The sequence below is a fragment of the Geotrypetes seraphini genome, chromosome 11, assembly GCF_902459505.1.
Source record: "Geotrypetes seraphini chromosome 11, aGeoSer1.1, whole genome shotgun sequence".
Taxonomy (NCBI): Eukaryota; Metazoa; Chordata; class Amphibia; order Gymnophiona; family Dermophiidae; genus Geotrypetes; species Geotrypetes seraphini.
In genome coordinates, this window is record NC_047094.1 from 109,938,604 (window position 1) to 109,966,020 (window position 27,417).

At 42.0% G+C, this 27,417-nt stretch overlaps 1 protein-coding gene across 3 annotated transcripts in view; it reads right to left on the reverse strand.

Moving 5' to 3' along the window:
• Window positions 1-27,417, reverse strand: part of SLC9A8 (solute carrier family 9 member A8) — a 113,293-nt gene that overhangs the window by 50,521 nt on the left and 35,355 nt on the right. For all 3 annotated transcript variants that reach the window (XM_033963310.1, XM_033963311.1, XM_033963312.1), the window contains 3 exons: window positions 17,007-17,150; window positions 10,347-10,485; window positions 1,049-1,154 (listed from right to left, as the gene is read on the reverse strand). In XM_033963310.1, coding sequence (XP_033819201.1) covers window positions 1,049-1,154; window positions 10,347-10,485; window positions 17,007-17,150 — 389 coding nt within the window. The remainder of the gene's footprint in view (window positions 1-1,048; window positions 1,155-10,346; window positions 10,486-17,006; window positions 17,151-27,417) is intronic.

Genomic DNA, 27,417 nt, shown 5'->3' on the forward strand with positions numbered 1-27,417 from the left:
AATGGCAGCCTGTGCCCTGTGACCCTGAGGGCTATTACTCAGGATGCACTTAGCCTGCGCTTAAACCTCAGACAAGGTCAGAAGGCACGCTAGCTCCCAGGGGAATGGATCCCGAGCTCGAACAAGGTGGCACACAGCAAGCTGGCTCCACAGATCCACTGAAGTTTCTCTATAAAGCAATAATCCGGCTCCGCAGACTTCCTTTCCTCTTGCAGATGACCACCGCAAAGGGGCCTCATGGCATCCAAGCCACCGAAAATGAATAAGAAAAAGATGTAGAGCAGATCGCTTGCAGACATTGAAACTACAGGGGGCTCTGTCTCTCTCAGTAGTAGGAGGAGCACGGAGAAAAGTGTGGATTTCTGCAAGTCCTGGATTGCGGGAATGGAATGGATACCTTGCGTATAAAATTTTGTTGATTGTTATATGTTGTTGGCGTTGGTAGTATTTATGTGAGTTAATATTCTTTGTACTAATTATATGACATGATCTGTAAGCTGTTCCTCTGTTTGCTAACAATCATTTAAAAAAAATCTTTCAATCATTTGGATATAATGACAGCTGCATTTATGATTTGTGAGGAAATACTGAAGGAACATTCACCAACCCTTGCCAACAAAATAGATCCAGAAAAACCTAACAAATGCAATGACAGCTTTACCCTTAAATCCAGCATTTCCAATAAGGAAGCAAAACATAGGATCTGTATAGCATCACTTGTATCATATCATAGAATACTAGTGCAAAGCAGCCTTGGCACGCAAATATCTAGGCATAACCACTTACGTCATGTCAGTGGCAGGCATAAATTGTCACACTTAAGAGTGCGTGTTGCTTAGGCAACTCATAGCATCCTACAAGCTGCATGTATTGTGAACGCAAATGCTCCACCCACAGGTATGACCTACTTCCTGTTGCATGCTAATTACCATGTGCACCATATTTACAAACAGCACTTAGCACTTATGCATGTACTTGCCAATTGAGGGCACCAATCCTATGCATAGGTGATTGAGAGATAAACACTGAAATACATTTTCTACCTTACCTGACAATGAGATACCTTCGGAAAGTCCGTAAGGAAGATAAGCAAAGATAATCATCATGCCAAATTCCAAGGAGGGCGTTTTCCTTAAATCAATATGCTTCAATACATACAGATCAGTTGTTAAGGACAAAATTAGAAAATATGTAACTAGATCTTTATTTAGAAGAGTAAAAACTGTGAGGGGAAAGGGAATGAGATTTGAGATACCACGGTTTATGTATTATCTACAGGCACTTATTGTACTACCTTTGTTGAACTGTTTTTAAAATACTACTTATTTTAAATCTTTACTAACAGACTTTTCTGTATTTTAACTTATCAATACAATACAAAAGAGAAAAGCTACAGTTTAACAAATATTTTTAATTTGCAGAGTATAATTTTATAACAGGGTGCCTGTACTAAATGGTTACTAGGAAAGCTTCCACACAAAGTTTCACTTGCAGTGGAGTGAGGCAGGAGTAGCTTTGTGCATATGTGTGCTGATAAGAATAAGTACCTCTTATTCCAAGTGACAAATATCCGTTGTGATATACTTCCCCCTCCATATTTGCAAATTCCGTATCTACGGATTCGCTTATTCACGGTTTTAAACAAAAAAAATCACTTTCATTTTTCGGGCTATTTTAAGCCCTGTAAGCCCCCCCTTAAGCCTTACCTAGTGGTCTGCTTTTCAAAGCAGAAGTGGCTTGAGAGACTACAGGAGCACAAGGCAGCCATTTCCTGTGAGCGATCTGCATGGGGAAGGAGCGTAGGAAGATTGCTCCTGCCTGAAAACCCTCTAGACCACCAGATAAGGCTTAAGGGGGGGCTTTCAGGGCTTAAAATAGCCAGGGAAACGGGGGATAGGGGCAGAACCGGCCTGAATATTATTTGCGGCTTTTTCATATTCACGGGCCGGCTCTGCCCCAAACCCCCCCGAATACGGAGGGGGAAGTGTATATGATTCAACCACTCTTAATAGCTATAAATTTCATAACTTTACTGAAGCTTCGGACCTCAGAAATACCACTCATCGCTTAAATGTTTATCCTAGCGATAAGCTTGATGTGTTGTCTCCTCACTGGCCCACTTTTTTATCCTAATTGGATTTCAATATTTAAAGTGCAAAAGTTTCAAAGTGCTTAAAAAGAGCCTTAAAGTGCTACTAGTCAAATGCTTTTACATATGTACTAAAGGTTTATGACTTATCTCAGTATTTATGATCGGGAAAACTCGGATCCGACATGTTTCACGTATTCAACGCTTTATCAAGGATCGTTTACCCTAGAGAAGTAAAAAACATATTAGATTAAATATTGAAATCTATAAATATTGAAATCCAATTAGGATAAAAAAGTGGGCCAGTGGAGGAGACAACACGCCAAGCTTATCGCTATGATAAACATTTGAGCGACGAGTGGTGTTTCCGAGGTCCGAAGCTTCAGTAAACTTATGAAATTTATAGCTATTAAGAGTGGTTGAATCATATATCACAACGGATATTTATTACTTGGAATAAGAGGTATTTATGAGTTATATGCGATTCCAAGTTAGAGTACTATTGAAGAAATAACCATCTTAGTGGGACTGATAAGAATAAGTACACCAGTGCCAATTCTGTTTTGGGAATGCCAAGAAGTACAGTGGGTAACTCAGAACAGGTTGTATAAATTTAGGTGCTACATTGCTGTGCAGTTTGCTTGAATTTTGTTACAAAATAGTAGCATAACTTGGTATTTACTCACTAACATTTAGAAACAGCTACTTACACCATGTCAATGGCTGGTGTAAATGTCCATGGCTAAATGTTACCATTAAGCAAATTAACTGACATGATTCTAGAAGTTATGGGTCTAAAAACAGAGATGCTGGATGAAAGGGTAGTTGAGAAAAGGAGAGATGGTGGATCTGGGGATGGTGGGATCATTCGCTGCCGCTGCAGGGATGGAGACGAAAAAAAGGAAAGATGCCAGACCTCCGGGGCAGGGGAGGACAGAGATGGAAGAATGATGGTTAGCATGGAGAAAGAAGAAAATGACAAATGGGCAGGAGACCTTGGCAAGTGAGTTATCAAGAAGACATTTGTCCCAGAGCCTGGGACCAACATGATTTGAATAATGACCAGACAACAAAAAGCAGAAAAAATAATTTTATTTTCTGTTTTGTGATTACAATATGTCAGATTTGAAATGTGAATCCTGCCAGAGCTGGTCTTAGACCGCGAACATGAGCTAGGATTTAAAAGAGAGAGGAAAAGTCTTTCTTTTTAATCATTTCCAATAATTATACATACACAATGGTACAAGTAATACTGAAATACAAATCAATGTCAATAATAACTGACCAAAATATGAGTCCACAATCGAGAGAAGCAAGAAAATAAAATCCCCTGGGAATAGAAGAGTACCTTAAAGTTTGTTTATTTTGTTTACACCACAGCGCCCGTGTGGGTAGGAGAGGGCAAAGGGGGTGGGGTGGGTGAAGAGTCTATAAAATAAATCCACCAGGATGTTTGAAAAAAAAAAAAAAAAAACAACCCAATTGAGCAGGAAAATTAATCGATTCGATAGGCTGAATCGAATCGAAAATTTTTTTCCTGAATCGGACAGCACTAGCGTATACCCTGGCATTGAATATCCAGTTAGTTCAGCCTGCGAAGAGGAGCCGCTTACAAACCACATACTGCTGCAGGCTGAATATTATCTCCCATACCTTTACCTAGTCCCATTTAGTTTAATCCACCAAGTAAAAGGCTTGCTCTCGGGCTGGTGGGCTATAAATCACTGGCAACTAAGTAAATCATTAGAAAAGCAGGACAAGTAGCACATTTCTCAATTTAACAATGGACAATCTGTAAGGTTTTGAATAATACAGTGAAGGCATTATGAGCTTAAAAGCTTTGCATCCATTTGGCCTTCAAAATGCTGTGCAACTTATGAAAATCTGTTACGCGACAATTGGGGTTCTTATCTTGCTTTACAGTGCCATGCTCAGAGGAGATTAAACGTTCATGCCATAATTCTTAAATTAAAACAGGAAATAAGTCTGCACTGCAGCAAAACAGAGTACTCTATTCATTGAAAGCATCTGCAGCTTCTTCGGATGCAGACAGGTTAAGTCTAAGGGTGGATTTGGGTTCACCCCGGACAAGCCAGCAATTGTTTCTATTTTAAAACTGAAGGCGAGCTTTCAAAAGCAACAAAGGTGTCTGTAGTTTGAAACACAGCTGTTTTTCTCATACCGCTGGAAGCTCTCTGGCTGTTTAGCAACCACCACAAGCTGCTGTTACAAGGCAGAGATAAAAGTGAAATGTGCAAATGAGATGTATGCTAAAAATTGTATTCTTCTGGCCACATATCATAGAGGCTCCTATGAATTAAACCACGCTTGGTGTTTAGCACGGTTTTAAGGCGTGGTGTTAATGCTGATCTCTAAAAATTGTGCATGTTAATCACCTAACACAGATTTCATGTTGGGGAAGGGTGCACCTTTCAATTAATGCAGTTATTGGTAATGCATGCTATTATTAACACAGACAATAATGCGACACAATCGATAACGGCAGAGATGTGGTCAACTGCATTCTGGGTTAATGGCTTCACTGTTAATGTGCACACTGTCTGGTATGCCTTCCCCCAAGTGTTAGAACACCCACTACAATTGCCACGGCCAGATTTCAGGATTTCATTTTTCCTAGGGCTGGTAAAAGTGCATTTTATCTTAAATCATATATGAAAAAAGGCTGAATTAACAGAAGTCTGAAAGGATCTAATATAATGTATAGCATGAGCCAGACTGAAGACAATTTAAACAAATTATTAAAAAAAGAAAACCAATTGGAACCGTTTTATTTATTAGGATATTTCCCTTATTTTTTTTAAGGTTTTGAAATACACACCGAATATAGATACTGTGATTTTCTGGCTACACTAGATAGAGCAGTCAACAGGGACATCCAGAAGAGGGCAGAATTAGCGACAGCGAATAACTTCAAGAAAGGAGCATTCCGTGCTGTCAAGTCAGTCACAAGAAACCATTCAGAGAGAAATAAAATGGGTAACTACTGGTCTGGTCCTTCAGAGCTGCAAACCAGTCTTGTTTACTGGATATGCTCATAAGAAAGACCTAGGGCTCCTTTTACTAAGCCGCGTTAGGGCTTTAACGCATGGAATAGCGCGTGCTACATTGCCGCGTGCACTAGATCTTAATGCCAGCATTGAGCTGGCATTAGTTCTAGAAGCGTAGTGCGTGGTAATTTCCTGCGTGCGCTAAAAACACTAGCGCACCTTAGTAAAAGGAGCCCCTAGTGGTCCAACTACTCCATTAATACCATAAACTAACCCACTTTAAACATGTTATAATTCAACAAAGGTTAATTATCATCATCATCATCTCTATTTATTTGTTATTTTTTATTTATTTAATAGGGAAAAAAAAGCCTCAGAGTCAGAGCCAATTAACCTATATGGGTCACATAAGTGATGTTTCTCTCCGCTCACAATGCAGTCATTGGCAAAAACCCTTTTGTACTTTTTTACTGCTTAAATATTTAATGTGATCCAAACATCTATTTAAAATACCTATAATATTGAGAAAATAACATTCCATCAAGGGAACAGAAGTTCCATCTCTAACAGTCTCTAACATTAGAGAGGAAAAATATAACTTAGCTTTAGTCTTTGCTTTTCGTGATTCCTTAAGTTTATCTATGCATCTGTTTTAAGCCGCTAATCAGCAACCAACACGGCCTGCATTTCGTGGGTATTATTTCTTTCCCCACTGCATCAGGCCACTGCTGGCCAGTGTATTGTAAGCAGAGTGAAACATCATTTATGTGACCCGTATGGGTTAATTGGCTCTGACTTTTTTCCCCTATTAAATAAATAAAAAATAACAAGTAGAAAATGATGATGATAAATTAATTAAACTTTGTTGAGTTATAACATGTTTAAAGTGGGTTAGTTTATTGTTTACTGGATAGACACAATAAATATGCATGAGATATAGCCATATACAATAGCGCTACTGCATTCAAATGCTATCTATGATTTGCAATGGATATCTGGTAAACCAGACCTATTTTCAGCACCTGTAGACACCCACCTACAGGGTTGTCCTAAAGAGAGTTCAAAGGGCAGGCATAAGGTAAAATATCTACTGGGGAGCAGCCAAGCAGAAACAGTAACTGGTTAAAATTTATGATCCTGTGCAAATGAATGAGTCACAGGAAGAAAGCCGCCTTCATTCATATGACTCTTGCAGAACGTGAGTGTTTTTTCTCAGTCCCTGAGGAAAGACTGAAGTACTTTGTCAGACAGGGGATTTGTTTCACATCGATCTAAGTTTTTGGACTTCATTTAATGATATTGATATATGACCACTGGGTCACAATTGAATTTTGAATTTTAAAGCACACAATTGTTATGGCAGCGTCCATTTGAAATACAGTATAATTCTCGGGAAGTGGTCACACTACTTTATGTTTCATTTGAACACATTTTTCAAACACTACGGAGTGAAATATGATGTAAAGGGGTGTGTCCAGTGGTTTCTGTTATTATAGAGAGCCACAAGCGTCACCATGGGGATGAATCTGATCTGTATTGGCAGAAACCCTGATGAAACATTAGGTTTTTACCTTCGATAATCTTCTTTCTGTTAGTCCTTGTAGGATTACATTCAGTCCCAAACCGTAATCCAACACTTTTCTGAGCACATGCTCCTTCCCCTTAGACTGAGAGCTAGAGCCATATCCAGTTGAGCCCAAAGCCAAGCAACATACCTGAACAAATCCATGACAATGGGGGTACGGGGGAAGATCCCCAGCAACATAAACAATTTCTGAACCGGTCTGCTCTACAAAACATGAAACAAGTAATAAACAGGCACAAAGGCAATCTAGCAAAACACTGAGGAACAATGTAGAACTAGCCTGCTGTGTGCAACAAGCACCCACATGAGACAGCCTTCAGTGAAGCATACTCACAGAAATGGAAAACTCCCCACAGCCCCAAGTGGCTGGAAAGTCTTCAACTTAGCCTGCAAGAAGAATAATCGAGGCAGAAAGAAGCAGGCTATTCCAAGCAACTGAGCGTACACAGAGAGGGCAGGTCGTATAGAATCCTATAGGGACTAACAAAGAAGATTATCGAAAGTAAAAACCTAATTTTCCATTCTGTTACGTCTTTTTCCGATTCCATACGCCAGGTGACATACCAAAGCAATGGTAGCAGCTAGGGAGGGACAAAAGAGCCTGCCCTTAACACCAAAGTCCCAAAAACAGCATCTGAGCAAGCCGCCACATCAACTCGGTAAAACCGGGAAAGGTATTAAAAAGGACCAAGTAGCCACCTTGCAAATTTCATCTGGATGATTCATGCGAGCCTCCACCCATGACAAAGCAACACTTCTAGTTGAATGGGCCTTAAGAGAAACTGGTGGCTGCTTGCTGCAGGTGATGAAAGATGCGGAAAAAGGCCAGTCGAACCCATTGACCGAGCAAGGAATTGAACGCCGGCTGAACAAGGCGAGGCGCAGCAGTCAGAACAACTAAGCGATCAGACAGTTGGAAATCATTGCTCTAAATAATGGAACAAGACTCTCCTGACATCCAACTTGCACAAGATCTGATCCTGTTGCTCTGAACCTGAGGAAGGAAACGCAGGCAAACAAACCTCCTGGTTGATCTGGAAGGTGGAAACCACCATCGGCAGAAAGGAAGGCACAGTACAGAGAACAACTCCTGCATCCAGAATACAGAGAAAGGGTTCCCTGTGTGAAAGAGCCTGAAGCACTGAAATACACCGTGCCAAGACAATGGTGACCAGAAGGACAGAATTGCTCGTTAGATCCAGAAGAGTAGCTGCTATCAGTGGCTCAAAAGGGGCTTCCCAAAACCCTAAAGAACGATAAGATTCCAAGAAGGGAAAGGATGATGCAAAGGAGGACACAAACAGAAGAGCCCCTCTCATAAATCTGGGTACATCTAGATGAGCTGTAAGTGAACTAGAGCCTCTGCGTACTCAGATACATGAACAACCCGCACCCTGAACTTCAAGGGAGGCCACTGCTAAAACCTTCTCCAGGCCTGCTTGAAGAAAGGCCCGGACCAATGAAATGGGAGCCCTCTCAGGTTCCACCTGATCCTTAGCACACCGCTGTGAAAACCTTCCAGGCTGTGGCATAAGAAACCATAGTAGAGGGCGTCTTTAATCACAAAAGTGTTGAGATAACTACACTTGAAGAACTGCACCATATAAAGGCGGAGCGCTCAAAAGCCATTCTGGAAAAGTAAAGCGCCATGGATGCTCCATGGGCACCCAACCCAGATCGAGAAGGTAGCGATGAAGAGGGAGTTGGAGCCTCCTGTCCAGCTGAAGATGAGATCCACATACCATGGTTAATAAGGCCAGCCAGAAGTAACTAGAATCATGAGGTCGGGATATGTCACCATCCAGCAGATAACCCGACCACACAGAAACAAAGGAGGGAACACATAAAGGAGCTCTTGAGACATCCAGAGCTGAACCAAGGCATCCAACCCTAAGCCTTCACACTCTGTTCTGTGACTGAAGCAGTGCCTGACCTTTGTCTTCTGCTGAAGCCATAAAATCCAACTGAGCTACCTTCAATGCTGCACAAGCAGACGGAAGTGTGTCCGTGAGAGACACCCTGCTCCCGGAACTAGGACTCATCGACTGAGGAAGGCTGCCTGCACATTGTCGACTCTGGCCACATGGGCTGCCAATAGGGACAAAAGAAGGGATTCTGTCCAGCGAAACAGCATGGGAGCTTGCTGGCCCATGAGAGTGCTTCTTGCACCTCCTTGATTATTTACATACGCCGTGGCGTTGTTAGAGAATACTCACACCTCTATTCCTTCCAGAACGGGCTGGAGAGCAAATAACTGTAGCCAAATCGCCCAGCGCTCCAGATGAGTGATCAACAAATATTTTGGACAAAGATTCCATTGCCCCTGGAGTGGTCCCCGCACCTTAACCCGACAGGCTGGCAACAGTCATACTAGTCATATACTCTTAGAACCAAAGAAGCTTGCCCTAGGGGAGAGCCTCCCCCTGAAGCCACCAGCCCAAACTGCTGCGAGCTGGTACCATCCAGGGGAGCGGGAGCAGAAGGGGATGATGCTGTGGAGACCACCAAGAAAGGAGGGACTCCTGTAAAAGGTGTGCTGCGGCACACACTATATGGTCGCAGATCCGGCACCAATCCAGTACAACCAAGGTACACTTTCAACAGATTAGGGGCTGGGGAGTCCATCCCAACTGATTTTTTATCAAATCGAGGGGTTTTGAGGCAAAAATAAAACTTTAAAAAAGATTGTTTAAAATCTAAGATGGCTGCCACCAGCAAATTCATGCCAAAAACAGCAAAAATAAACAAAAACAAGAAACTGTGTAAAAGGACTTTTAAAACGTTTTATAAGCCACCCCCTAAGTTCCCATAGGAAATAATGGAGGGTTACTCACAGGCACTGAAGTGCCTTGCCTGTCAGTGTTTCACACAGCAGATGCATGAAGAAAAGGATTTTCTGCCTCAGAAGAGCTCCAAATAGACCAAGTTGAAGATCTTTGGACTGCCAGTCGACTGGACACCGACTGTAACCTCCACCCCCACAAATCCTCGTCACGCGATCAAGAAATGCAGCCTGCGCCCTGAAACCTGGAGGAGTTTTCCCTCCTGACATATGCAGCTTGCGCTTAAACCTGTGACAAGGTCAGTGGGCAAGCAACTACTAGGGGAAAGGACCCCGAATCCAAGTAGGGTGGCACACAGCAGGCTGACTCCATAGATCCAAAGTTTCTCTGTGAAGCAGCAGTCTGGCTCTGCGGAACTGCATCCTTTCCTCCAACAGGGGACCATCGGAAAGGGATCTCAAGGCACTGAAGCTACCAAAAAAGACAAACTTAAAGAGAAAAAATAAGAAAAAGCAGTAGAGCAATTCAAAAGACTTCTGAACTGATTGCATAAACTGAAACTGAATATAGTTCTAGCATGTGCTCAGAAAAGTGTTCGATTTCTGCAACTCCCAAATTGCGGGTTGGGACTGAACACCTAGGGTATGGAATCCGGAAGGGACATAACAAAATACTTAGTTCACTCCTCACACCATTTATGATTTTTTTTCAATGTTTATTTTGATGATAACATCACGCACATTATGTGTTCATAACGTTCTTTACTACTTCTTGACTTTTATAATGAGGATTTTTTCTTTCATAAAATTTATGATCACCATAGAAGAGGTGAGAATTCCAGTTTTCATAGATTTTTTTTTCATACCATGAAAAAAGGATATTAGAGCAGATATTAGGCCTGTTAGTGTTCCAAGAGCTGCAGAACCAAAGAACATCTTAAGGAAGTACCCGAGGGCTTGGAGAAAGGTTTGCCATCCATTTACATTTGACATACTGTCTCTGGTTAATCCTTCTGCTGTGCTGTGAATCAAAAATTAGGGAGAAATCAGTCCCATGCTCTAAACGTTCATCTTCAGTAGCATGAAAAAAATAACATCCTCCTTGTTACTACTTTTTTTTTTAATGGTTTTTAATGTGATATAATAAACAAAATATCACAAACTTGAATGTTATCTATTAGGAGAAACTATCTACCAGGTATACTAGGTATTTTTTTGTTCCTGAAGGGGACCTTTTACTAAGGTGTACTAACTGATTTAGCGCACAGTAAATGCTAAAATGCCCTTAGGAATATAATGAGCATCTTGGCATTTAGTAAAAGGACCCCTAAGTTTCTACATGAGGCAATGGATGATTAAGTGGCTTATCCAAGATTAATGGCTGTCTTTACTGAAGAGAAACTGCTGAGCACAACAGTGTTTCTCAACTCGGTCCTGGCGAACACCTTTACCAGTCATGTTTTCAAGATATCCACAATGTCCACAATGAATACGCATGACAGAAATTTGCATTGAATGGAGTTAGTATATGCAAATCAAGTTTATGCAAATTCAATGTGGATATCCTTAAAACCTGACTGGCAAGGGGGTACTCCAGGATCAAGCTGAGAAACACTGGAACACAAGGCTCATGAAGTTCTCAGTTCACATCAATATAGATCCATACATGAAATCATCTTCTATAAATAAAATAAATTAATAGTTCAAAACTCTAGTTACATCAATACTATAAGGCACATTTGTCCAAATACAGTCCTCAAGGACTATAAACAGGCCAGATTTTCAGGATATCCTTAAATTAAAATGCACAAGAGAGATTTGCATATAGTGGATGTAGGGGCACTGACATCCTTCTCATGCATTAGGGATATCCTGAAAATCTGGCCTGTTGTGCAACCCTTGAGGAATGAGTTTAGACAAACCTACCTTAAGATTTGATTTTGCCAAAATTGATTTTTTTGGGGCAACATTGGGGGGAGGGAGTAAGATGGATACCAGGCAGGTGATGAGAAATGCCAACCAGTGTCACACCAACAGTACAGGTAGGTTCCCACACAACTGCATTATTGGAGCAGGACCCCCTGATCCATACTGCTAAAGTGCTGAAAGACCTGGGGCTCCATTTAGCCTGGCAACACTATTTGATACAGTGTTGTTATAAGCACAATGTTTTTATAAATAAGAATTTATTTGTGAGGATCAGGCTGAGACTACAGGCAGTCCCCGTTTTACGAACATCTGACTTACGTGTCTCAACGTGCCCCTCTCCCTCCCTCCCAAGTTCCAACATGCCCCTCTCTCTCCCCCCTCCCTCCATTTTGTGCCCCAAGTACGTGCCTCCCTCCGGTGGGTGTTTACCTTCTTCTGGCCGGCTACCTCTTCCTTCCAGCCACAATCATTTCTCTGCACAAAGCCACGAGCGGCGGCTCCTACATGTGCCCTGCGGCCGAGCCGGAAGCCTTCCCTCTGAAGTTGGAGGAGCTTCCTCAGACATCAGAGGGAAGGCTTCCGGCTCAGCTGCGGGACATGCGTAGGAGCCGCTGCCCGCGGCTTTGTGCAGAGAAACAACTGCAGCTGGAAGGAGGAGGTAGCAGGGCAGAAGAAGGTAAACACTCGCCGGAGGGAAGCACGTACTTGGGGCACAGAATGGAGGGAGGGAGAGAGAGAGAGGGGAATGTTGGGACGCGGGAGGAAAGGAGCACAATCTTCGGACAAAGGACGGAAAGAAGGAGGGAGGGGGCATGAACTTGGGACACAGAATGGAGGGAGGGAAGGCAGCATGAGCTATAGGATGGAAGAATGGAGGGAGTGAGGGAAAGAGATGCTGAAGTGGGGGAGGGAATAGAAAGGGAGAATTGGATGTCTGAGTGAGAGGGAAAGAGAGATGGTGCACATGGGGAGATGAAGAAAGAGGAGAATTGTTAGGCATAGGGAGGGCGAGAGAATTATTGGACATGGTGGTAGGAGAGGAGTGAGGTAGAGATGAGAGGGAGTAATGTTGGATGTGGTGGTAGTTAGGGAACAGTGGGATGGATGGAAAGGAATGTAAGAGGAGCCTCAAGGAGGTGGAGAAGGTGGGAAGAATATTAGGATCCGAGTTACATACAAATTCAACTTAAGAACGGTTTAAAAAATGGAACCCATTCTTAACCCGGGGACTGCCTGTATAAAACTCTTCTTAGGAGGCACAAACATTCCTGTGAAAGGAGATCTTATCTATATAAAACATACCTCATTGTGTTTTCAGAGCCACAAAATATCACAGAGTACTCCAAACAGTTAAGTACAAGCTTCAAAGGTCACTCAGCTATTCAAACCATTTTGCTTATTTTTAAGTTAACCACACATTCTATTTTAAGAGCTGGAGCCAAAAAATAGGTATAGTTTTAATCACTTCTTGAAACCTGAGAGCTATAACCTAATTCTATTATTTAAGAATTGAATGCACAAAAAACTAGAAGTAAGCCACTAACATAAGCAGACACACAATAGAACTCAATAGGAAACTGTAAAATGTCTTTTCTGCAAGTACCTTCATGACTAGCGAGCTACTTTTAATTCTAATATTCTCTGTCAAAATTTCTGAAGAACAATGGTTCAAAGTTTTTTTTTAAACTGAGTAATGACCAATCACACAATGTACTGTACTTTAGCTGAATCACAATTAAACTCCAGCAGGGTAGACAGTTTTATTCCTACTAAAGAACCACCCCAGTACTTTTTTTTTCAATAGGCCAAACACCATTGTAGAACTAAAGCACAATTCCATTAAGTTCCCAGTAACCCCCACCAAGTTAAACATAACTCAAAGCTGTCAATTTTCTCTCTAATGACTATGTGGATTCCCTCTTCCCTTCCAACTGGCAACCTGGCTGAAGTGATCTGAACTGCAAAACATTTGCCATATGTGTATAGTGAATTAATGTTTAGTCCACTAGAGTGTGTAAAAAACTTTATTGTGGGTTGTCTGCATTAAATGGCTCAACTGCAGTTTTGATAGTTAATGCATAAAGGATCTGAATAATTATTCTCAAGGGCATAGAATACAAGCAGTTCCTTGTAAAATTAATCACTCCCTGATGCCCCGGCAGTAGCATTTCTGGAACAAAGTTCACATAGTTGAGCTACATATATTATCCATGTTTTCTCAGTGACACAAACTTCTGCAAACATCTGGCCTAATGTCACGAATTATGCTTTCAGAACAATAGCTCTTCTAAGTCTGAGAAGAATTTCATTACATGTAGAGCTCTTCTGTTGATTTGATAGCCCGGGCCAACACTTTAAGCAAAAACAAAAGCACAATCCAACAGATCTGCAGCAAAACACAATCAGAACAATCAAAGAAAAACGGCAGACAAAGTACAAGATGTAGGCTAGGTTTATTAAAACAATTATTTGTTGCGGTTAGTATCGTCGCCACCTTTATACAAACCAGACGACCCGACACGGTCCGTGTTTTGGTTAACACGCCTTCATCAGAGGTCCCTAATTTGTAATGGTATCATATAAAACCGCAACAGAAATAAGCGTAAGCCTGTGTCATACGACTTTAAAAAGCCAGAATGGTCTCTTCATAGAATTGCAGTTATGCAAATAATTGTTTTTAATAAATTTAGCCTGCATCTTGTACTCTTGTCTGCAGTTTTTCTTTGTTTGTTCCAACACTTTCAAGACCCAGAAAATTATGGAACTGGATGTATTATAAATTTGGGAGAACAAATTCTTATTGCAGTATTGTAAAGGTCTAAATCAGTGGTCTCAAACTCGCAGCCCGGAGGCCACATGCGGCCCGCCAGGTACTATTTTGAGGCCCTCGGTATGTTTATCATAATCACAAAAGTAAAATAAAAGTTTCTTGATCATATGTCTCTTTAGCTATAAATGACAATATTATTATTAAGACTTAGCCAAAAGGAAAGATTTATCAACTATAAAAAGTTTTACCTCATGCAAAATTGTCATTTCTTTAATAAGACATTAACTATTTTTTTCTGACGCCCTCCAAGGACCTACAAATCCAAAATGTGGCCCTGCAAAGAGTTTGAGTTTGAGACCACTGGTCTAAATGCATTCTGGATCACATTCCCATATTTTTCTGCCAAATATGCCCACACACTACTGCATCTTGTAGGCAGAAGGTTTAACATCAAGCAACAAAAAGGAATGACACCAAGAATCTGGACAACCAGTAGGAATTTGAACGTTTTTTTTCAGTTTAGAAACTGTACCCAACATGGCCACATTTCACCCAAGTAGGCTGCATCGAGGGTCATATAAACATCAGAATGGATACTGTTCACTCAAGTCACAGCAAGAAGACTTAAGGCAACTGCCACTTCCTAAGAGCAATGCTATCAAACTCCTTTTTCACAGACAGACTGTTACAGTGCTTATATGACAGCATGCAAAAGGCCTGTATAAGCACCTAGTAGCTAGGTCTCACTGCCTAAAATGGGACCTATGTTAAATCAGCAAAAGCTTTGGAAAAATAATCCCTTTAACAGTAGTCCACGTTGATAACCCTCCTTCCCCCCGTGTATTGATCACATCAATTTAAAGTCAAACTTTACAAATTCCTAACCACTCATCCTATTCCAACTTTTCACAAAATATGTATACAATCCAAATTCAAGAAATATCTAATTTGTGATATTTGTATGTTGTCTCAAGATAAGCTTTAAATACGGTACAGTCTCGATTATCTGAACTTCACTCATCTGACCTTCTGGCATATCCAACAGACCCTCTGGTGATGTCATCATATTGCTGTTAAGAAGTGCAGATTCTCTGGGAAGGAAATGACTTCATCAGCAAAGATGGTAGCCTGATCTAAGGACTTCATCTCAAGCCGCAAGAAAACCCTGTTTTCTGCCTCAATAAGCCCTCCAGCTGAGATATACACAGTGCTGAAAAGACAGCGAACACCAGAGGCTTGAGATGGCATAGAAAATAAAAGACTGGAATTGGAAAAGCTGGTGAGCCACGGTGCTGATAAGGCAGTGGGTTGAATGCCGTGTGATGTGGGAATGCATGTGGAGACTACCACAGAATGCATGGAGAATGCATGTGAAGGAAACCACAGAGAATCCCTCACAAAGGCGGATATGAGGGCCTGGATAGGGGAGGTCAGAATGGAGATCTTGGCAGTGGCCACCCAGGCGAGGAAGGCCATCCAAGAGTTAAAACAAGATCTAACAGATATGAGTTCAGATTCAATGCAGTGAAGACCCGCATGGACAGTTATGAAGATACAGTGGCAGGGGCCCAGTGGGGCATGGAGGATGTACACGTAGAGCTCCAGGAATTAGCTGATAAGATGAAGATGAAGAAACTTGAGAATCAAACTCGGCGCAGTACTTTACAAGGAGTTCCTGATAACAGAGCTTTTAAGGACCCACAGGAAGTGGTGACAAACCTGGTGTGGTGGATATTTGCAGAAGAATCTTTATTTGAGCATAGAGTGAGCACACCAGGCACTGGGGCCATGTTCAGTGGACAGGCCCAATGCCTGCCTGAAAATCTTTGTCCTAAAGGAGTGCATCTTTTGCAGGAGAGAGATGAGGGCCCCCCCCCCCCCCTCCACTGGAATGACTGTAGTGTGGAATTTTATCAAGATTTAGCTGCGAGCATGCTTCAGAAAAGGAGGCCTTTAGAGAAGTGACCCACACTCTTTCCAAGGCAAATATTCGATATCACAGGACTTTTCCATTTGGGCTCTTGATAACCATCAATGGAGTTCATAGAAGGGTTACCATGCTGGAAGATGCAACTGAGAATTGTTTGAAATATATTTTGGGTTTTCTACAATAAATTGTGCTTTACTACAGACGCCTCTAGCCTCAAAATCATCTGCTTGGTCTATTTACCTGTATCTGGCCCCAGGCTTGGCATCTGTCCTACCAACACCTGACCACAATTTGTAGAGGTATAAGATATAAATAAGTATGAATGGATGGATATAGGGTTATAGTATTCTTTATTGCTGAATCAGTCAAAGGAAAGATTAAGGTAAATGATTTGTGCATATATATGTATATTGGACATTTCAGAAACAATCTAATTCTGTATGTAACACCATTTCTAGGGTTGTTGGGTTTGTTTGTTTTTATCATAACTCCTGTAGTGTATTGTTACTCCTGGACTATAGTTCATATATTGTAGTTCGAGTATTGTACCATCATTACTGGAGTTAATGTTCATATTTCCATCATAGCTGCTCATGAAAACCGCTCTAAATTGACTTCATAGTCATTAGGAGCAGTATAGAAGCTTTAAATAAACATAGACAAAAATATAATTAGAAAACACACTTCTGAATTACATTCATTGCTCAGAAAAACTAAAAACTCCTACCAATTTTATTTTGATTTATATCACCCTTCCAAACAAGTCAACACATTCCCAAATTACTGGCACATTTTTTGCTGCATTATTATTCCATCATGTTTCTTTTTCTGTGATTGAATACTAAATTTTTCCAGTTCACATTTCTGTTTTAAGTTTTGCAATTTTGGTCAAACATTTTCTTTAAACACTTACTTTGTCAGTACAATAGAGACTGCGTCATTTAAAATACTTTCTCCAAAAACCAACATGTTCAGCACAGGATCCACGTTCAGGGCGTTAAAGATGGCAATTGTAGCCACTGGGTCAACAGCTGATATCAAGGAGCCAAATGCAAAACTGTGAAGAAAGCGCAGAATTGTTTCTCTTTATAGGTTGAAACGTCTGGCGGTCACACCCCCCCCCCCCCAATACACTCATAAAAAAAGTATGAAAATAATAAGTAAAGTAAGTATATCATGGGAATAATTTTGCAACAGGTTGCCTAACTATGCAGTATAAACCATATTAAGTTACCTTTATTTTTAAAAGAGAAAATATAGATACTGGTCTACGGAAAGGTCCTGCACATATTTTAACTGCTCTCAGACATGTACAAGGGCAAACATCTTGTCCAAAATCTAGCCCTAGGAGAACCTAGAGCCAGGTTGGATAAATGTGTGCATATGAACATACATTTAGGTATTTATATCCCAGACAATTTTATACAAGGTGATATTTGCTTGTAAAATGTTGTTTTACACGTAAAACTTCCTTAAAATTTTACAGTACAGTAAAATTACCCTCAATGGACAAAATTCTATATATGACGCTGGAAAAATTAGCTATTCTATAAGCTGTACCTAAAAAAGATAGGTGTGGTTTACAGAATGGCCCTGATTCTGCAAAGTGCATCCAGATTGTAGGCAGCTGTAGGCGTCCTACAGCTGTCTAATCAACCAATTGGGAGGCATGTTTTCTAAAAAAATGCTCCCCAGGCAGGCCGCCTATATTGAAGGCGCCTCCAGGAGCCTAGGGAGGTCCACAAGCCCGTCTAAGCTCGTCTAAGGCTAGGCAGTAACCTTAGGTGAACCTAGGCAGCCCTGTGCATCTCCCAAGCAGAGCGGGAGATGCTTACAATGTAGGCTAGCAAAATGCTGGCCTACATGGTAAGTAGACGCGGCCGCTATACTTTATCGTGGCAAAGGATCTCCCTGCCGCGATTAGTATAGCGGCCGCAGCTACAGCCGCCAGTCTCTCCCCCCCGATGTTCGCGGCAGGAGGGTGCCCAATCCCTCCTGCCGAAAGAACCCCCCCCCCCCAAAGATCGCCGGCAGGAGGGTACCCAACCCCTCCTGCTGGACTCCCCCCAACGACCCCCCCGAAACAAAATGCCCTAACCGCCCTCCCCGGACCCCCCCAATGGCCTCCCCGAAGATCACCGGCAGGAGGGTGCCCAACCCTTCCTGCTGGACCCTTCAACACCCCCCCGAAGATTGCCGGCAGGAGGGTGCCCAACCCCTCCTGCCGGACCCCCCCAATGAACCCCCCACCCTGGAACCCCCCTCAAGCTTACCGCCAAGTTAGCACTGTCCGGCCTGCAGGCCCGCCTCTGTCCAAATAAGGCGGGCCTGCCCCTCACCTGCCCAACCCACAGGATCCTAGGGCCTGATTGGCCCAAGCACCTAAGGCCCCTCCTATAGCAGGAGGAGCCTTAGGCGCGACTTTTCCCTAAACTTGCGTCTATCTCGTGTCTTTGTTCTGAGAACACCTATCTGACGCTTAACTCCGTCTCTAAGTCCCAATTAATGCTTGTTAAGACCCTTAAATCGCTCATGATTCACTTAAATCAGACATCTAAAGCACGCCTAAAGTTAGGCGCACTTTACAGAATCGGGGCCTAGGTGTTCAATTCCAACCCGCAATCCAGGAGTTGCCGAAATCTATAACTTTTCTGAGCACATGCTCCACCCCCTTAGCCTGAGAGCTAGTAAACATATTCAGTTAAGTCCCAAGTGTTACTATATTATGACGTCAGATGCCATTGGAACATTTGATAGAAGCTGAATATCAGAAACCTGAGTCATTAACCATAGTAAGTGTTGAAGACTAATATCTATTGCTTCTAACGTGCAAGTTTGTCTTTTACAGATCAGTGCACCCCTGACACAGCTAGAGCAAAACATAGTACTATATCAAGTGCTCATTTGTAAACGTTAAATACTCGATTATCTATTTGATATTCTAATTTGAAGATAAAAGAGAAGAAAGGATTTATAAATTAAGACTTAAAAATTCAATATTTAAAAACTGAAACTGGACTAATGTGGAATTAGGCGCTTGATTATACCACATTTTGTTGGACATTTATCTTCAAAAGTAACCATATTCTTACAGCCCACAAAAAGACTCACCGAGTATGAGAGGGGTTATATTCTGAATATTCTTTATATTATTACATGCCATGGATCACTCCACACACAAATCTTCTAAATGAAGTTTGATCTCTTTCAGCTTGATTTTGTACTTGATGATTCTTCCACATTAAAGGAAGACCCTTTAGAGTCATTCCTACAGCTTGAAACCACATATTCTGATTTTCTAATATAATAAAACCATTATACAGAACACTCAGTTCTGGCTTACTTTAGAGAAGCAGAAAAAAGTCCTCTAAGTTCAAATACAAGAAAGAAAGGTTGAAGGCAGCCCTTAATTAAATAAGATCACTATTTACGAATACTGGTGTATCTTTATATAACCAGCATTTCATTTCTGGAAAACAGGACCTACTATTATGGGAATCTAAATGTTGGTAATTTATAGGTAGGCAAATTTTCATAAACCATGATCACACTCTAATAAAGGTAAATGCATAACAGGCACTTTCTGTCTTGTAATGAAACTCAATAGATTTCTTTGGGGCTCTGTGAATGGCACAGAGTTGATTAAACTCTGTCTTTTTTGTGACTATATTCTAGGCTATAGCTTATTTTCTGAATGTCTAATGCAATCTCTCTCAACCTTTTTTTAGCTCTGGCACACTAAACGGAGCAGGTGTTTTTTGTGGCACACTAAAACGGAGCAAATGTTTTTCACGGCACATTATAATTGAAATTATAAAATTGCAAGACCGGATGGCAAAAGAAAAAGAGGGAGGAGAGAAAATAAGATGGCAACCTGATGCCTTCCCGAGGACACTATCGTACCTGCATTTGAAAAAGTTTCTGTTTACCCCATGGTAAAAAGAAAGTCAAAGCTCCAGGTGTTTCCGGGTGAAATTGTTCCACTGTCAGGCCCGATGGATGCCTTTGTGGAATGCAGCTCTGCAGCACAGAGTTAGGAGGTATCCACGGCTGGCGAGCCCGTGCGAACTGAGGTGCGAGATCTCTCCTTCGAGGGTGTCACTCTTTCCTCCGAAAAGCGCAGTCCGCCCAGCTGTCCTGGTGTGACGGGGTCTTTTTCAGACGTGCCGACCCGGGAGTCTTACTTGCTGGTCCCACAGAGCAGGAGGACCGACTCCAGAAGGGGGCAAAAGGAGAAAATATCAACTTTCCAGCGAGTGATGAGAACACAGCAAATTCAAGGAGACTTTTCTACAACTGAGGCGGCTCAGGGCATAGAGGGAGCTGCCGGAGCTCTGGAGCAGAAGCTGCTCCCTTACAGAGGCCTAAGGTCTTCACGATGGAATCTATTTGGGATGCTATTTCTGACATGCAAACTTCTCTTGGGAACAAATTCAGCAACTTTCCACAAAATGCACTACTGCACTTTCAGAAAATTTGGAACTTAAGACTAAGGTAACAAGTTTAGAGTTTTAAAACTAGTGACTTTGAGGTTAAGATAAAATCTTTGGAAGTACAAGCTCTAACTTGGGCTAAGGACAGTGCTAGTCTGCACTTTAAGCAAGAAATGATGGAAATTCTATCAGGAGATTTAATCTCTAGATTATTAATTTTCCTAAAGTACATCATATATCATCCTTAGCAATGTTCAAAAGATATATGAGTGAAATTCTGAAAGTGCCTGAGACCTCACACCCACCTCTCTCAAAAATATTTTATCTTCCTACAATTGTTAAACCTCAAAATCCTAACCAGCAAAATGTGTCTGCTGATAGTCTGGATCTGACTAATTTCCTTGAGAGGTCGGATTCTGAGGCCCAGGTTTCAACCACATTGATTGTACAGTTTGCTATTGATTCTGATAGGGAATGGATGCTTAAGATGTGTTTTTTAAAATATAAGGATATACATTTCCTGATGAACACTATAAGAATGTATCCAGATGTTTCTTGGTCTACCCAGAAGAGAAGGAAGCAATTTCTCATTTTGAGGCCTTGGGCAGTCCAGTTGGGGGCAACTTTTGTTCTAAGATACCCCTGCAAATGTGTGTTAATATATAAGGACTAGTCTTTAAGCCCATTACATTAACAGGTGCTAGAAAGCAGCCCCCTTTCCCTCTCCAGTTCCTCCCTAACTGTCTCTCCGTAGCCCCCCCTTATGTCTTCCCCCCTAAGCAAAATGATCTGCCTCCCAGCACACCCCTCCTCCTGAAGCAGCCCCCTTTCCCTCTACCCCTCCAATTCCTCCCTGACAGTGTCTCCGTGGTCCCCCTTCTGGCTCCCCTCCAAAGCAAAGCTGTCTGCCTCCCAGCACACCCCTCCCCCCCAAAGCAGACCCCTTTCCCTCTACTCCTCCAATTCCTCCCTGACTGTCTCTCCGTGGCCCCCCATTTTGTCTCCCCCCAAGCAAAGCTATCTACCTCCCAGCACACCCCTCCCCCAAAGCAGACAATCTGCGAATCAGCAAGCACAGAGCGGGTTCCCAGAATACAGTGTGGATTTACAAGAAAGAAGATTAGCAAAGGTAAGAACCTAATCTTTCATTCTTGTACAATCCCACTTTATTCCAGGATTAGTGGGACATAACAGAGCAGTTCCGAAGAATTAGGGAGGGGCTCATGAACTTGTTGCCAAAAGAGGCCCCAAAAGCAGCATCTTGCTGTGCCTCTACATCGATCTTGTAAAACTTGGTGAATGTATGCAAAGAGGTAGCAGCCCTGCAAATCTCTTCCAAAGAGACCACCGACGACTCTGACCAAGAGGACAAGATGCCTCTGGTAGAATGAGCCTGCATTGCCAGAGGCTTCTTGCCTGCTGCAATGTAAGATGAAGAAATGGCCATATGGATCCATCTGGAAATGGTGGCCATGGATGCAGGCAGGACCCGCCAGAACAAAAAGATGGTCAGAAAGACGAAAATCATTTGTAACCTCCAGTTTCTGCAACAGGAGATTGCACGTCCAATGACCGCAACACCCGGTTCTGCTCTCTCGACTGGAGAACGCAAAAACAGGAAGCCAGACTTCCTGATTAACGTGGAAAGCAGAAACCACTTTCAGAAGACACGCAGGAACCATGCCCAGTACCATACCGGAATCTGTAATATGCAGAAAAGGATTCCAGCAGGAAAGAGCCTGAAGCTCCGAAATCCTGCGGACTGAGGTAATGGCCACCAGAAAACCAGTCTTGATCGTGAGATCCATTAAGGAAGGATTCTCCAGAGGTTCATAAGGTGAATGAGCCAGAGAGCGGAGAACCAGATTAAGCTTCCAAGTCGGACAGGGGAGCAGGAACAGAGCACCCCGCAGAAAACGTATGACATCCAGATGAGCTGCCAAGGAGCTCCTCAGAAGCCACTCCTAGGCTTTTCTTCAGGCCGTCTTGCATGACCTCCAGAATACGAGGAATCGACAGAACAGATGGGTCCACCTGTCTCTGGACGCACCATGCCCGATAACATCTCCAAGCCTTTGCATAGGCCACGTGAACCACTGAGAGTGCCACTAAGTGTCTCTCTGTCCACATGAAGAGAAACTGAGCCTCCATGCTCAGGGAGGCACTCCTAGTGCCCCATTGCCACCATTGTGGCATTATCCAAGAAAACTTGGATACCTCGATGACAGAGATGGCCTTCAAAGTGAAGAAGAGCCAGGCAAACTGCCTGAAGCTCCAGGCGACAGATTGACTATCTGCGTACTGAGGGAGCCCACCGGTAGATACAGGAAAACAGCCCACTACTAGTCCCCAAATAAAGTGGGATTGTACAAGAAGCAAGCATTTCATCATCCATCAATCTGCAGTCATTCTCTTTTTTTAGATTTAATTTCTGTCAGAGCTGAACTGATTGCAGTTTGTTAACTGTGTAGCAGCTGTACAGGAGCTTCATGTTGCCTGTTTCTTTTTAATCTTAAGCCAAAGAATTTACATTATATGGTTTTCCATAAGTGAGACAATGAGCATCCCGGACCCCTGAGGAAGGAGTGTTTTTTGAAACACAGACCATGTTGGGTCCCATCTTCTTTTAAATGAGAACCATTTTTTGGACCAAAATTTTGTTGACACCAATAAAGTTCCTGTGATTTGTACATCATTTCTGCATCCTTTTACTAAACCGCCATTAGGCGTTCACCTGTGTCTACTGCAGCGAAAAAATGGCCTAATGTGGGACAACACTAGAGCAGTGGTCTTCACTATGTTTAAGTTGGGACTACTTCGCATACAACGATCTAAAGTAAGGGTGGCAACTCTTGTCCTCGCGGGCCGGAATCCAGTCGGGTTTTCAGGATTTCCCCAATGAATATGCATGAGATCTATTTCCAAGCACTGCTTTCAATGCATATTCATTGGGGAAATCCATTGGGAGAAGCCACTGCTTGCCCTGGATCAGTAGCATGGAATATTGCAACTCACTGGTTCTAGTGACTTGGTTCTAGTGACCTGGATTGGCCACGAGTGAATGGGCTACTGGGCTTGATGGACCATTGGTCTGACCCAATAAGGCTATTCTTATGTTTTTAGCTGCAGTGAATGGGGATCTGCACTCACACACTTCACCCCCCCTTCCCCCATCTATCAGGGCCGGTACACCTATGGCAAGAGAAGGTGGGTAGGAAGATATCTGATTTCACAGCCACCCTTGGAATAAATCTAGAGAGTGAGGGGTCTCATGGACCATCTAGACACATTATGTGCAGGGAGGAAAGCCGCAGAGACCATTGTCAGAGAAAGGATGAAAGCCCAAATCATAATGCAAATATAGTTGGAAAATTTAAATGCACAATTTTATCCAAGCCTCACAGATACCGAGACTGTGTTACGATCTAAATGTGCAATAAAAATGCTAAATCTTAGCAAAATATTCTTAATGAATTTCCTAAGTAAATACACAAGACAGTGCACTTGATCAGGAAATTAGAAGAGCCAGAATGTGAAGTCAAAACTAAGGGGGTTTTTTATGTTATAAGCCACAGGACCCATTTTATTGTATGGATCCTGCTACAGATAACATGAACTAATTTTTAGTAAAAGAATTCCTAAGCTACAACTATGTCAAGTGTCATTTATTTCTTTTTAAAAACTTTATAGCCCACATCAAACACAATTCTGCGTGATTATTAGTCAGCACATATTTAGGGCTAGATTCTATAAACGGCTTTGTTCGGTGCCATTGTCAATCAACAGCTAGGCGCCTTTTACAGAATCACGCCTTGCGGTACCTAAGCAAACTTATTAGTTGCTAGGCCAGCTTTTCACTTGCCTAATTTGGCAGTGCCTATGTTGGACACCTAACTCAACCATGCCTATTCTCCACTTATTCCATGCCTAATGTTTGAGATAAAAAGATATGCAGGGGTAACTCATTCAAATCAAAATTACTGTCAAGTGACTGAAGAAGTCAATAGAACAAAAATAAAGTCACTGCTAGTTCATCAATACACTTAAGGAACTTATTTTTTATTTAGAACTCTGCTCAGAGACATGAAGGCTGAAAACTTGGCCTCACCTACCAATCATTGCAGTGTTCAAAAAGGATTTTTAATTTAAAGTACCTTTTAATATGCTAGCTAAAAAGCTATGCTGAAAATATAAATGCTTCCATGAATTTTATAGTTATGAAAAAAGACTTAACTTTGAATAGTGACTGGTTCCGACGTGCACGTTTCGTGGCTGCGTCAGGGAGCCGACAATACAGCTGGATTTAGAGCTGGTAGTGAAGTCACATGCAATTAAAAAGCTAGATCTCTCAAAAAGACATTTCTTCTCTAATGTCTTAGTAGAAACGTCTTTTTGAGAGATCTAGCTTTTTAATTGCATGTGACTTCACTACCAGCTCTAAATCCAGCTGTATTGTCGGTTCCCTGACGCAGCCACGAAACGTGCACGTCGGAACCAGTCACTATTCAAAGTTAAGTCTTTTTTCATAACTATAAAATTCATGGAAGCATTTATATTTTCAGCATAGCTTTTTAGCTAGCATATTAAAAGGTACTTTAAATTAAAAATCCTTTTTGAACACTGCAATGATTGGTAGGTGAGGCCAAGTTTTCAGCCTTCATGTCTCTGAGCAGAGTTCTAAATAAAAAATAAGTTCCTTAAGTGTATTGATGAACTAGCAGTGACTTTATTTTTATTTTTGTTCTAATGTTTGAGATAGGCATCATTAGGTATCCTTAGGCGTGGGAGGGCACATTCACTTCACCATTACTAGGCATTCTAAGGGCTCCTTTTACAAAGCTGTGATAGCATTTTTAGCACACGCATTTTAGCATGCGCTAAACCCGCGCTACGCGGCTAGAACTAACGCCAGCTCAATGCTGGCATTAGCGTCTAGTTCGCGCGGCAACTTAGCGTGCGCTTAAACCCGCTATTGCAGCTTTGTAAAAGGAGCCCTAAGAGTTTAGGCCAAAACTCTTAAATTAATATTTGGGGGGGGGGGGATTGGAAGAGGCCAAGAAGGGACTCTGGAAGAAACTGAAGGAGAAGTTCAGCCAGAAAAACACTGAAGAAGAAGCAAATAGCTTGCCTAACACTGAGCACATTTTATATGCTCTGTATATTGCTTTCAGGATCTCATATTAAAAAAAGGAAAAATAAATAAAAGTTAGGCTCTGATCCTGAACTTAGGCATTGCTAGGCAGCTGCAATTAGGGCACTGTTTATAGAATTTCCCAGTTAATGCACACCTCAGTTACAAGTTGTACCTATGCGGGTGGGACTCCAAGTGCTTCTGAAAAGGAGCATATAATAAATCCTGACATCTGACCTATACTTATAAATATATTCGCACGCTAAAAGAAAAGGACCAAGTAGAACCAAAACAAGGAGGCCCTTTGTACAAGCTATTAGCTTCAACATCTGAAGTGTTTGCTTAACAACTAACACAAAGAGCCATGTTTTCAGACAATGAATTTCTTGTGCAGACAGTAACAAACATATAAGTGTCAAAACATGTTGCCTTGTCTAAACTGAAAGTAGTAACTATACAGCCAGCAGTTTTCACTTTATTAAACAGTAGAACACTTTAAACGACTGGCTCTGAAAGAGCTTTTACTGTGCATCTAATTCCTCAACTAGAATAGCACGCACAGTGGTATTTCTGACTCTAATAAGAAAAAAAAAAAAAAATACAAACAAAAAATTTTGGAATGTTGGAAAAGATGATTTGTTTTGCATCTTTAAAAGTTCCTGCATTTAAGTGTTATGAGACTGCCCCAAATTTTGTCCCATCTTTGCAAATCTTCCAAGCAGCACAGTACAATAAGGATGCTGCCTCCACTATGCTCCCACCTCCACCCTGAAGATCATCACTGCCTTGCACCTGCTCATTCAGATAAGATTTCAGCACCAACGCAGATGCCCTGCTGGCAGGGACAGATTTGGGAAGCTGCCTATTTTTAAACCTCCTCTGATAATGACCACTTTACTGGCAGTGTATGCGCAGCAGTTCCTGCAGCTGAGTCAAAAACGAAATCATCCCCTTGCTCAATTAAAATGCCTTTTACATACAATACCAGCCTCCCATATAGCACAGTTACTTACCATAACAGTTGTTACCCAGGGACAGCAGGCAGATATTCTCATATATCTGGGTGACATCATCCAAGGAGCCCGGTACTGAACTGTCACTTTAAGTTTTAAGAAACTTGGCGACTGCCCGCACCGCGCTTGCACGAGTGCCTTCCCGCCCGACGTAGGCTTGCAGTTCCTCAGTTCCATAAGTAAGCTAAGAAGCCAACTAGGGTAGGTGGGAGGGATGTGAGAATATCTGCCTGCTGTCCCCGGATAACACCTGTTATGGTAAGTAACTGTGCTTTATCCTAAGACAAGCTGGCATATGAGACTCCCTAGCTGAACATAAGGGAATGGAGGGAGAGTTGGTCATTGAGAGGAAAATTAATTCTGTAATGCTGATTGGCTGAAACGATCATCTCGTCTGGAATAGGATTACTGACAGTGGTGAGATGTGAATGTGTGAATTGAAGACCAAGTAACTGCTTTGCAAATTTCAACAATGGGAGTGAAACGTAAGAAAGCTACTAATGCTGCCATAGCTCAGACTTTGAGTGCTGTTATATGACCCTTGAGCTGCAGTCCAGCCTGAGCATAACAGAAAGAAATAAAAGGCACTAGCCATGTAGAACTAGTTCTTTTGGTTACAGGCTTGCCCAATCTGTTAGGATCAGAGATGAACAGTTGAGTTGAAGTCCTATGTGGCTTAGTTAGTTGTAAATTGTAAGCCAAGGTATGTTTACAGTCCAAGGTGTGAAGAGCTGTTCCTCCAGGATA